The sequence below is a fragment of the Chiloscyllium plagiosum genome, unplaced genomic scaffold (genome assembly GCF_037043375.1).
Source record: "Chiloscyllium plagiosum isolate Xiang-an unplaced genomic scaffold, Cpla_swu_hap1 HiC_scaffold_2, whole genome shotgun sequence".
Classification (NCBI taxonomy): Eukaryota; Metazoa; Chordata; class Chondrichthyes; order Orectolobiformes; family Hemiscylliidae; genus Chiloscyllium; species Chiloscyllium plagiosum.
Window position 1 is genome coordinate 125,139,192 of NW_028270140.1, and position 12,981 is coordinate 125,152,172.

Here is a 12,981-nt window from a genome sequence, read left to right on the forward strand (position 1 = left end):
AATCTTCATACAATTGATAAATCTGCATTGGGTTTCACCAAACAGAAACTGTGTTTAACAAACTTGCTAGTATTTTCAAAATCACAACTAATTGGGCAGATGAGGTAAAGCCAGTGGGTGCAGCATAATTGAATATTTAAAAAGAATTTGATCTCTTGTCACACAAAAAGTTATTGGACTGAATTAGTGCTCTTGGGGGTTGAAAGTTATATATTGGATTTAGGACGGATTACAAATGGGAATCAGTTGGTCTTTAGTGAATTGACACACTGTTACAAGCATGATACGATAAAGATCAGTGCTTGAATCTCAAAACTTTACCATCTCTATCAGTGATTTAGATAACAGCATTGAATGTAATACAGTCAAGTTAGCTAGTACAAAGCTGGATAGGAAAATAGGCTAATGCAAGGACAAGGAGATTGAAAGTGATATAGACAGCTTAAGTGACTAGGGAAGAATGTTGCAGGTGAAATATAATGGGAAGTTGTCAAGTTATTTACATTGTTAAAAGGATGAGCTTTTATATTTTTCCTTGCAACAGTGAGAGAATGGGACATGTTGGTATTCAGAGAAATGGTGTGTCCTTAAACACAATATCATAAATGTTAACATGAAGGCACAACAAGAAATTAGGAGAACAAATGGTATATTAGTTTCATTGTGAAAGGATGTGAGTATAACAGTAAATTATATTGGGTTCTGATGACAGTAGTGCGTACAATTTTAGTCTTCATACCCAAGGAAGGATATATTCGCCAGAGACAACACAATAAAAGGTTCACTAGATTGATTCATGAATTTCCTTGGAAGAGTGTCCTATGCAGCATAATGGAAGTGACTGATCCAAAATTCCTTGGAGTTTAGAAGGAGGAGATGAGCTTATTTAAATGTAAACTGCAATGCAAAAAAAAACCGAGCATAAGACAATCCTATTCTTAAGCCAAGAATCATTCTTAGGCCTATAGTCATTGTATAAATTGGCTTTTATTTCGCTAAAGAACATTGTTCTTTAGTTAGGAGACAAAACCTGAAATGTAAGTTTTACTCAATTATAAGTTAGTGAGAGAAACCTGGTCAGAGAGATCCACAGCATGGACCTCTATAAGGTCACCCCTCAGTCTCCTACACTCCAAGGGAAGAAAGTCCCAGCCTATCCAACCTCTCCTTCTAACTCAAACCTTCCAGTATTTCCTGCACTCTTTGTAGTTTAATAGTATTCTCTCTCCGGTAGGGTGACCAGAACTGCATGCAGCATTTTCGTGAAAATGTTTCTTCTTTCTCATTTCATCCTTGCTTTTTTTTGCAGATCACTAAGTTTATCCTCTCTTGTTCCATTTACAAACAGAAACAGTTTCTCCCTATCGACTCTATCAAACCTGATTTTTGTAAATCTCTATTACTTCTCTCAGCCTTCTTCTCTCCAAGGAGAACAGCCCCAAATTCTTCAATCTATCCTCGTAACAGAAGTTTCTCATCCTGAAACCATTCTTATAAATCACATTCGTGATCTCTCCAAAGCATTCCCATCCTTTCTATCATGTGGTACACAATACTTCAACTGAGGTCTAGGAAGTCTTTTACACAAGTTCAATATCACCTTATTGATTTTGTATTGTATGCCCCTAATAATAAACCTGAGGATACTCTTATTTACTGCTCGACCTGTCCTGCCAGTTACAATGATGTTGCACATATACAGAGGAGGTTCCTCTCTCCTGCACCCGTCCTTTTAATTGTACCCCTATTTATATGGTTTTTCAGTGTTCTTCCCACCAAAATGCATCACCTCACACTTTACTGCATTGGAACTCATCTGCCACCTATCTGCTCACATCACCAACTTGTTTATATCCTTCTGGAGTCCTGCACGCCCTTCTCAAATTTTACAATTCTTCCAAGTGTTGTGACATCTGCAAACTTTGAAACAGTCTCCAGCACACAAGATCTTGATCATTAATATATGTCAGGTGAAGCAAGGGTTCCTATGTTGAGCTCTGGGAAACTCCACTACAAACCTTCCTGCAACCTGAAAAAAAATCTATTGAGTGCTACTCTTTGTTTCCTGTCATTTGGCCAGTTTTATATCTATGTTGCTATTGATTTTATCATTCCAAGACCTAAAATCGCTTGTGTGGCTCTGTTTTAAATACCTTCTGAAAGTCCATGTGCACCACATCAACAGCATTACCCTTACTGAGATTTTCTGACAACGCTTTTAAAACAAAAACTCCAGCAAATTAGTTAACAGGATTTCCCCTTTAGAACTCTTCCTAATCAGCTCACCACTTTTTTCCATTTAACAATTAATTCTATCCCAAATGATTGTGTCTAGAAGCTTCCCCACCACTGAAGGATAAATTGATTAGCCTGTAATTCTGGGTTTCTCTTTAGTCTTCTTTGAACAAGACTTTAACGTTTGCAATTTTCCAGTCTTCTGGCATCTTTCCAAGTCTAAGGAAGACAAAGATTGTGGCTAGTGCCTCTGTAATTTCCATTCTTTCTTTCTTCAAAACCCTTGGATGGATTTCATCCAGTCACAGTGCCTAATCAACTTTAAGTACCAACACTTCTGCCCTATTAATTTGAATCTTTCCAGTGATTGAGTTCCGTTCTCTCACCATAGTCTTTTGTCATTTACATAAATGATTTGGATGCGAGCATAACAGGTACAGTTCGCAAGTTTGCAGATGACACCAAAATTGGAGGTGTAGTGGACAGCGAAGAGGGTTACCTCAGATTACAACAGGATCTTGACCAGATGGGCCAATGGGCTGAGGAGTGGCAGATGGAGTTTAATTTAGATAAATGCGAGGTGCTGCATTTTGGGAAAGCAAATCTTAGCAGGACTTATACACTTAATGGTAAGGTCCTAGGGAGTGTTGCTGAACAAAGAGACCTTGGAGTGCAGGTTCATAGCTCCTTGAAAGTGGAGTCGCAGGTAGATAGGATAGTGAAGAAGGTGTTTGGTATGCTTTCCTTTATTGGTCAGCGTATTGAGTACAGGAGTAGGGAGGTCATGTTGCGGCTGTACAGGACATTGATTAGGTCACTGTTGGAATATTGCGTGCAATTGTGGTCTCCTTCCTATCGGAAAGATGTTGTGAAACTTGAAAGGGTTCAGAAAAGATTTACAAGGATGTTGCCAGGGTTGGAGGATTTAAGCTATAGGGAGAGGCTGAACAGGCTGAGGCTGTTTTCTCTGTAGCGTCGGAGGCTGAGGGGTGACCTTATAGAGGTTTACAAAATTATGAGGGGCATGAATAGGATAAATAGACAAAGTCATTTTCCTGGGGTCAGGCAGTCCAGAACTAGAAGGCATAGGTTTAGGGTGAGAGGGGAAAGATATAAAAGAGACCTACGGGCAACTTTTTCACATGGAGGGTGGTACGTGTATGGAATGAGCTGCCAGAGGAAGTGGTGGATACTGGTACAATCGCAACATTTAAGATGCATTTGGAGATGGGTACATGGATAGGAAGGGTTTGGAGGGATATGGGCCAGGTGCTGGCAGGAGGGACGAGATTGGGTTGGGATATCTGGTTGGCATGGACATTTGTTTCCATACTGTACATCTCTATGACTCTGGGTAGCATCGGTCTCTTTGATAAAGACAGGTGCAAAGTATTCACCTAACGCCAGGGCTACGCCCCAACCCTCCGAGTGTCAATCCCCTTTGTTGTACGTCATACAAAACACACGACACAGTAGTACCAATACAATATGAATCTATGTGGTATCAGTTTTCATCGTGGGAATTTCGCAGATATATGTACAGCAGGAATAGGTTAGTGAAATGGACCAGCTGAAAGGCAATTTTTTTTAAATACCGTTTTTCTTAAGTAACAGTCAATTTCATGTAAAGGTTGACCCTTATTTTTGGTCAAATAACCAGGAATTTTCCATATATCTTGTGTAAAGGTAAACCCTACTTCTTTACAGATAACAAATCAATGTTTATGAGTCAGTATGCTGGCCGTCACATCCCACTCTAGCTTTCCAGTCTGCCGGTTGCTCCGGTCCACTCCCGGTCTTCCAGTCGGTGGTTGCTGTGTTCCACCCTGGGTTTTCAAAATTACCATAATTTGTTTATTTCTCTTTATTTGTTTAGCGATCAATTGGGCTTCTGCTAATGATGCTGTATGAATTTTGACAGGCATGAATTTCAGCCCCTTAAAAGTAATATCCATTTAATATGCAACCCCATAAATTTAACCTTAAAAAGTAGTCAAAAATTCAACTATTACTCGAGTATATACAGTATTTCTTTTCTAAATAGGATCACAAACTGTTTCCCTGAATATAGCCTTTCATCCCTTCTCGCCTTCTCCCAGCTCAATTAGGACAGGGGAGGGGGAGGACCAGAGGAAGAGAGAAAAAGCACTTCAAGGGAAGTGCCAAAAGCCAAAATGAAGAAATGCAACTTTGACAGCAACTACTCAGAAACCATTATCTTGGAGTGAACCAGATTGAGGCAGCAGCTATGAGAAGGATCCCAGAATTTTAAGACTCACAATCACATTAGCAAGTACTTTCCAAGGGAAACGCTTTACCACTTGATGGAGGGATAAATGACTAGGGGGCATAGATTAAAGGCAAGGGACAGAAGGATTAGAAGAGAAGTGACGGAAAAAACGTTTCATACAGAGGGCAGTGGGAATCTTAAACTCACTTCCTGCAAGGGTGGTAGAGTTAGAAACCCTCATTATGTTTAAGAAGTATTTAGATGTGTACTTGTGATGCAAAGGCATTCAAGAATATGGGCCAAGTGCTGGAAAATGGAATTAGAATAGTTAGATGGCCTTTTTACTGGCACAGACATGATGGACCAAAAGGCCTTTTTCTGTGCTATAGATCTCTATGACTCGAAGAGGAAACGCAACAACTGCAAAAAGAACAAGCCATGACCCAAACTGAGAAAGTCGATAGCCTTAAAACTTGTCCTTAAACATTTAGACTAAATGTAATGCTGAATTATAGAACAAATTTGATGCACACTAGAAAATAAGCCAACAGGCAGGGAGGGATCAGGCCACAACAAGGGGGAACCCAGGATGTGCAAAAGATAAAAAATCTGTTCTCATCAAGTGATAACAGAATGCTCTAAGGCAATTAAGAACATTTGCCTTAACATCAATGAATCTGTGTAAACATGACACCAGTGTGATAACATTCACACTGTTCCCTTATGAAATTAATGATTTGGAGATGCCGGTGTTGGACTGGGGTGTACAAAGTTAAAAATCACAACACCAGGTTATAGTCCAACAGGTTTAATTGGAAGCACACTAGCTTTCGGAGCGACGCTCCTTCATCAGGTGGTAGTGGAGGGCTCAATCCTAACACAGAATTTATAGCAAAAATTTACAGTGTGATGTAACTGAAATTATACATTGAAAAATTGATTGTCTGTTAAGCCTTTCATTTGTTAGAATACAGTGATAGTTTCACTTCTTTCATGTGTAAATCACAAAACCTTTTTTTAAAAAGTTGCATTCTCAGGTTAAGGAAGCCTGTTTGTGACAGGAGAGTAACCTGTGAGCTCTTAAAGGAAGAGCTACTCTCCTAAGGTCTTAGAACTTTAGTTAGCCTGGCTTATAGATTTCAGTGTTGTTATGTTGTAATAGTGATGCTACTGGTAAAATAAAGGGGATGACTAAAGTTAAACTAAACTGTCTGTAAGAGATTTTTATTCCAGACTACCAAAGAGTACAATCTCCGGGACGGACCAAGAGAGGCTTACAGGTCTGAGTCCACAAGAGATTCCCTGGCCCGTCTCAAATCTGTACTTCAACAAAACCAATAATATATAACCAGACATCCCATATGACAACATATGCTCTGTGTGCTATAAAACCTAGATAACTTGAATTGGCCTTATCAGTCACTTTTGAAATCATGGAAGACAATCAGCCTTGTCTGTAAGAGATAGGTTTTGGACTGGGATCAAGCAGATTAAAAGACTCTGGTGCCAAGATAATGCATGATGTATGTATGTATGTATGTACATGGAGCAGGTGGAGGAGTGTGTTGTGAAAAAGTGGTGGGAGTGACAGATGATTGAACCGCGAGTGTCACAGACAGAGCTTACCGATGAGGAGAGGGGAATGTGTGTTTAGTTGTGGCATATTAATGGAGATGGCAGAAATGGTAGAGGATGATCCTTCAAATGCAGAGGCTGGTGGGATGGAAAGTGAGGACCTGGGGTCTTTTATAATTGTTCTGGGAGGGAGAGGAATAGATTAGATTACTTACAGTGTGGAAACAGGCCCTTCGGCCCAACAAGTCCACACTGACCCGCTGAAGCGCAACCCACCCAGACCCACTCCCCTACACCTAACACAATGGGCAATTTAGCATGGCCAGTTCACCTAACCTGCACATTTTTGGATTGTGGGAGGAAACCCATGCAGACACGGGGAGAATGTGCAAACTCCGCACAGTCAATCGCCTGAGGCGGAAATTGAACCCGTGTCTCTGACGCTGTGAGGCAGCAGTGCTAACTACTGTGCCACCGTGCCGCCCCATAGATGAGGGCAGAAATGCAGAAGGAGGGTCAGAAACAGCTGAAGGCCCTGTTAGCCATGGAGATGGAATGAATTCTCAGTTGAGGAGAAGGACGACATGTGGCTAGCACCCCATGGAGAGTGGCATCATTGGAAGAGACATGACAGAGATTGAGAAACCAAGAATGGAACAGAGTCCTTACAGGAAGCAGGATGAGAGGAAGCATAGTCAAGGTAACTATGGATCCTGGTTTTGTAATGAACATTAGTAGATAGCTTATCCCCAAAAATGGAAACAAAGCAGTAAAAGAAGGGAGGACAACAGTCAGTGATGGACCAGGTGAAAATGAAATGAAACGAAACACAAATGAATGAATTTTTCCAATTCTGGATGAGATCTGAAAGCAGCACCAATTAAGTGAACGATGTGCTGGAAAAAAAGTTGAGGGAGAGGATATGAATAGGATTGCAACAAAGTGTGTTCCATGTATGCCACAGACAGACAGGCATGATGGTACCTACATGGACACCCAAAGCCACACCTTTTATTTAGAGAAAGTGATAGAAAGTAAAGAAACAAATTGTTCAAAGAATGAACAAACTCCTCCAGGTGGTGGGTGGGGATTGTTCAGATCTCCTTTGAAGGAAGAAACAAAGAGCTTTCAAATCATCCTGATGGGGGATGAAGGAATACAGCGATTCCATACCCAAGGTGAAGAGGCAACTGAGGCCAGGAAACTGGAAATGGTGGAACTATCAAAGCATCAGGAGTATCATGAATGTAGCTGGGAAGAATTTAGATGAGGAGAAAATATAGTCAAAATAGGAAGATATAAATTCAGTGGGGCAAGAACAGGGTATGGCCAGGAAATTCTGTTTGCGAATTTTGGGAAGGAGGCAAAAGCAGGTACTGTGGAGTCAGGGGATTGAGGTAGGAAGTTGTGGCGGGACCTTCTAGAATTCCCTATTCAGAGGACTATGGCTGCTCAGCATCATATATTCAAGACATCAATCAATAGTAATTTAATGAGGAAAGAAAGGGATATTGGAATAATGCATGAACATGATTTAGAAGCTCAACCATTTTCTCACAATGTCACACTAGGCTTAGAGAACAAAAATGTCTACTTCTACCCCTTTTATTTATAGTTATTGCACAGGATCAAACTGAAGAAATTGGGCATCAGAATAAAGCTGTTTTTACTCTTCCTATCTTGTTCCAGGCTGTGACATATTTGTGGAGAAAGTGAGGACTGCAGATGCTGGAGATCAGAGCTGAAAATGTGTTGCTGGAAAAGCGCAGCAGGTCAGGCAGCATCCAAGGAACAGGAGAATCGACGTTTCATTTCGGGCATAAGCTCTTCTTCAGGAACATATCTGTGATAATTTATCAGATGGCAGTTGTTCAGGATCTAGTTTATGTTGCCATTCTTCCATTAGCCCAGCCAATCACTGTCAGCAAGTTATTTGACAAAGAAGAACATCAGTAAATTCTCATTTTGCATCTCATCACAAACACAAAGGTAGAACTTACCAGGGATTAGATATAAAAATACTGGTTGATTTTTAAGCTGATCTCATTCAATGACAGTGTGACCAATCAGTGCTCCTTTCAATGCAGTGGAAATTACAGGTCATTCTGCTAGAACATGCATTCCGTTAACATGAATTCGCTATAACAGGATTGTCAAATTGTGATAACTGTTTCTAAAGTGCAAACTTTTAATACGTGTTGGCTGTAACAAGATTACATCGCCAAGACTTTCAGCGCTGTTATTGAAGTGCAATTTTTCTATAATGCAGGGTCGTACAAGAACACAACCGTCTTGTTAAAGAATTACTTGTATCAGTATAGTTTAAACATTTAAATTGGCAAAAGTTCAGCTATCGTACATCACGCAACAATGATGCCCACTAAGCCAATGGGAAAACCAACACAAAGAGCCCTCTGATATCTTTAGTTTGGTCTCCTAATATCGTCCAAGACGCACTACCAACCCTGATCATAGAATTCATTTGATGGGTTGAAAGTGGACTCCAGATCTGTGTTTGAGTTGCTTGCAGGGTGATTTGGACTCCAAGTTTACCGACATCTCTGATCAATGTCTGGGTCAAGTGCTGGCAGAGTTGGAAAGTTCACAATATGTTTAATTTGAAGTGAAGAAATCCTCCTTCCTCTCGTCTCAAGTACCCATCTATCAATCTGAGACTGTGTCCCCCTTGATCTCGAACAATGTTCCTGCTAAGCTGCATGGGTAGCTGAAGGTCCACAACATGCTGGTCAGCGTGTTGATCTTATGTCGATGAATTGACATCTATTTTCTTGGGCTGCTGCCAGGCATGGACCTTATAAGTCCGCACAGCTTTGAAGAAATTAGGAGGATGTATATCTAAACCTTCACGACCTGGAAATATTCTTCCTGCATTTACATGGCAGACCTTATTAGAATTTTGTAAGTTTCAATGGATTCATCGTTCATTCTTTTAATCTACATGCCCAACCTCCTCAATCTCTCAACATAGGAGGATCGAACTCCATCCCAGAAATCAGTCTGGTGAACCTTTATTGCACACTCTCTATGGCAAGTATATCACTCTCTTCGGTAAAGGTCTACACCACATGCACTTCACTAAAATTCCATGTGCAATCTCAAAGCCTTCACTCCCTGATAGACTCTTTTTAAGCTATATCTTGCTATTTTCATTTCTTACTCTTAAGTCTAGCTTATTTTGGGTACATGGCTGGCATGGACTATTTGGACCAAAGGATCTGTGTACATGCTGTATGGATTCTATGAAGATTGACATGTCATTTGGCTTCTTCATTAGTCACTGAAAGATGACATCCTGGTACAGTGAGCAACGAATTAGGGCACCCAGGTCCCTTTTGACATCAACTCTTCCCAATTCCTCACCATTCAAGAATTATGCTACTTCCGTTTTTTCCACCTATATGGTTAGCTTCACATCTTGCCATATTATATTATACCTGCCGTGTTCTTGTCCATTCATTTAGCCTAAATCCCTTTAAAGCATCTTTGCATTCTGCTCACAACACTTCCCACCTAGTTGTTGTGGTTCTGTTCGCCGAGCTGGGAATTTGTATTGCAGATGTTTCGTCCCCTGTCTAGGTGACATCCTCAGTGTTTGGCAGTCTCCTGTGAATCGCTTCTGTGATCTTTCCTACGGCATTTGTAGTGGTTTGAATCTGCCGCTTCCGGTTGTCACACATGCAGATGACAAGCAACATGAATTCGACTGGGACAACACTACTATTATAGGACAAGCCAAACAGAGAACAGCCAGGGAATTCCTAAAGGCATGGCACTCATCCACAGATTCAATCAATAAGCACATCGACCTGGACCTAATATACTGCAACGGACAGCTGGAACTGACAACCGGAAGCGGCAGATTCAAACCACTACAAATGCCAGAGGAACGATCACAGAAGCACTTCACAGGAGGCTCCCAAGCACTGAGGATGTCACCTAGACTGGGGACGAAACATCTGCAACACAAATTCCTAGCTCGGCGAATAGAACCACAACAACGAGCACCCGAGCTACAAATCTTTTCACAAACTTTGAACTTCCCACCTAGTTTGGGGTCATTAGCAAACTTCAAACATAGATTTGGTCCCAACATCCAATGCATTGAATATTTGGGTCTTTGTGGTATCCCACCAGTCAGAGGATGCCAACCTGAGAAGGACTGATTTATTCTTCTCTCTTTTGTATCTACTAGCCAATTCTTAATCCATGCCAATAGATTACCCCAATCCTATGTACTTTAATTTTCTGAACCTCACGTGAGGGACCCGAATCGAAAGCCCTTTGAAAATCCAAATACACACATCAAGATCCTGCTCATCTATCCTTTTAGTTACATTCTGAAAAAATTCCCAATTGATCTGTCAAACATTATTTCTTTTTCAGAAAACAATGTTGACTCAGTCAATCTCACCATTACTTTTCAGTTATATAACAAACAAGATGCTGGCAATCTGAAATAAAAACAGAAATTTCTGGAGAAACTCAGCAGGTCTGGCATCAGCTGTGGGAAACCAGAATTAATGTTTCGGGTCTAGTGACCCTTCATCAGAACCAGAACGTTATTTTCCTCAGTGTCCAGTTATTACAGACTTAATAGATTTTCCTAATACTGATGTCAGGCTGAAAAGTTCTGAAGTTCCCTGTTTCCTCTCTCCTTTCATTCTTAAGTAATGTAGCTACATTTGCAAACTTTAATGTCAAGGAACAATCCCCATACCTATTTTGGAAGATAGTCACAATTCACGATCTCTATAGCCACCTCTTTCAACACTATGTAGATCAATGGGTCCAGAAAATTAATCAACATTCAGGACTATTTTTTTTTCCCTGTTCCCCATTCTCCACTGGTGCCTTTGTTCTCAAGGACTTCTGGAATATTATCCAGAAGACTGATACAAAGTATTTATTTAGCTTCTCAGTCATTTCCTTAGCTCCCAAGATAAATTCTATTTAGCATGTAAATACAATTCTAGCTCCAACAGCTGAGTATTAAAATCCATTTTTCTCAGGTTTTGTTCAACCCATTAATTTTGTATATAAAATACCAGCTACACCAAAAATACTTGAATTTACAACATTTTCATGACCACCAGGTGTCTCAGTGCTTTTTAGCCAATGAAGTACTTTTTTAAAAGTACAGTCCATGCTGTAATATAGAAAAGGTGGCAGTCAATTTGTGTTCAGCAAACAGAAATGTGACAATGACTAGGTAATATTTTTCCTGATATTGGAGGTATAAATATTAGCTAAGGCATTGGTGACAAAACCTGTCCTCTTCCTCCAAAAAACATCATGACATCTTTTACATGCAGCTGAGCAGACAGACATCTCTGGCTTGACATCGCATCTGAAAGACGGTATTCCAGCACTCCTTTGGTATCTCTGGAATTTTGTTTTCTTAAGCCTTGAAGGGAGACTTGAACCCAGAATCTTGTGCTTCAGAGGAACCAGTTGAAACTACAAAATTGAATGAGGTTCCCTTATACAGCACTCACTGCACTGCTTTCCCTGCTCTCTGACTATTCTTAAAGCAGGGCAGCAAGATTGCTCAGTGGTTAACACTGCTGCCTCACAGCACCAGGGACCCAGATTCGACAGACTGTGTGGAATTTGCACAGTCTCCCCGTGTCTGTATGGGTTTCCTTCCACAGTTCAAAGATATGCAGCTTAAGTGAGTTGGCCATGTTAAATTGTCCAGTGTCCAGGGATGTGTAAGTTAGGTGCATTAGTCATAAGAAATGTACAGTAATAGGGTAGGTGAATGTCTCTGCGTGGGATACTGTTCGGAGGGTCGGTGTGGACTTGTTGGGCCGAATGACCTGTTTCCATACTGTCGGGATTCTATGAGTGAAACCCATAAATTTTCCGCTAGGAGCTGGATAAAGCTTCTCCAGCAGCATGCCACTAAAAGTCTGGGAACTAATAATCAGCCCCCTCCGGCAATATGAAAACAACAAACACAGACACTGAACCTTACAGCACAGCCGGGTGTTTATTTACAGAAACGGGCTAAGCCTCACCTGCCCCTCGCCCAGGAAGTCGAGCTTCTCATAGCGCTTGGCCCGGGAACGGACATGCATCGCCATCTCTCACGGAAACTTCGCACCATAACTTCCGGTGCCGGCCTTACCTCACTTCCTCGGTGTAGTGACCGGAGCTGACCTCGTTGCCTAGCGACCACCGCACAAGCGTCACCGATCTAAATGATGACGTTAAAAATCACACAACACTAGAGTCCGACAGGATTATTTGGAAGCACTGGCTGGATGTGCCACCTGATGAAGGAGCAGTGCTCCGAAATCTAGTGCTTCCAATTAAACCTGTTGGACTATAATATTTTTAACATTGTACACCCCAGTCCAACACCGGCATCTCCAAGTCAGTCTAAATGATGAAGGCAACCTCCTATTGGTGACGGGGCAAGTTCTTCACAAACCAAATCACTAAAGGGAGACAGTGATGTACTGGGAATGTTGCAGGACTACAATCTCCAAGCCCGGGCCAATGTTCTGAAGATATGAATCAAATCCTACCAAGACAGCTGAAGGGAGTAAATTCAAGTAATAAATCTGGAATGTAATCATCGTCTCACTGATCATGAATTGTTGTAAAACAAAATTTTTCCCCTGGTTCAGTAACGTCCTTTCGCAAAGGACATCTGCCAACTTTATCCCAGACTCTTAGCTGCACTCTGAAATGGCCTAGGAGAAGGTGAGGACTGCAGATGCTGGAGATCAGAGGTGAAAATGTGTTGCTGGAAAAGCGCAGCAGGTCAGGCAGCATCCAAGGAGCAGGAGAATCGACGTTTCGGGCATGAGCCCTTCTTCAGGAATGAGGAAAGTGTGTCCAGCAGGCTAAGATAAAAGATAGGGAGGATGGACTTGGGGGAGGGGCGTTGGAAATGGATAGGTGGAAGGAGG

At 41.3% G+C, this 12,981-nt stretch overlaps 1 protein-coding gene across 1 annotated transcript in view; it reads right to left on the bottom strand.

The window, feature by feature from the left end:
* cdk7 (cyclin-dependent kinase 7) overlaps positions 1-12,162 on the bottom strand; it is a 54,909-nt gene extending 42,747 nt beyond the window's left edge. Inside the window, exon 1 of the mRNA XM_043706645.2 lies at positions 12,082-12,162. Within this exon, the coding sequence (XP_043562580.2) occupies positions 12,082-12,147 (66 nt within the window). The 5' untranslated portion in view covers positions 12,148-12,162. The remainder of the gene's footprint in view (positions 1-12,081) is intronic.
* Positions 12,163-12,981: the final 819 nt, after the last annotated feature.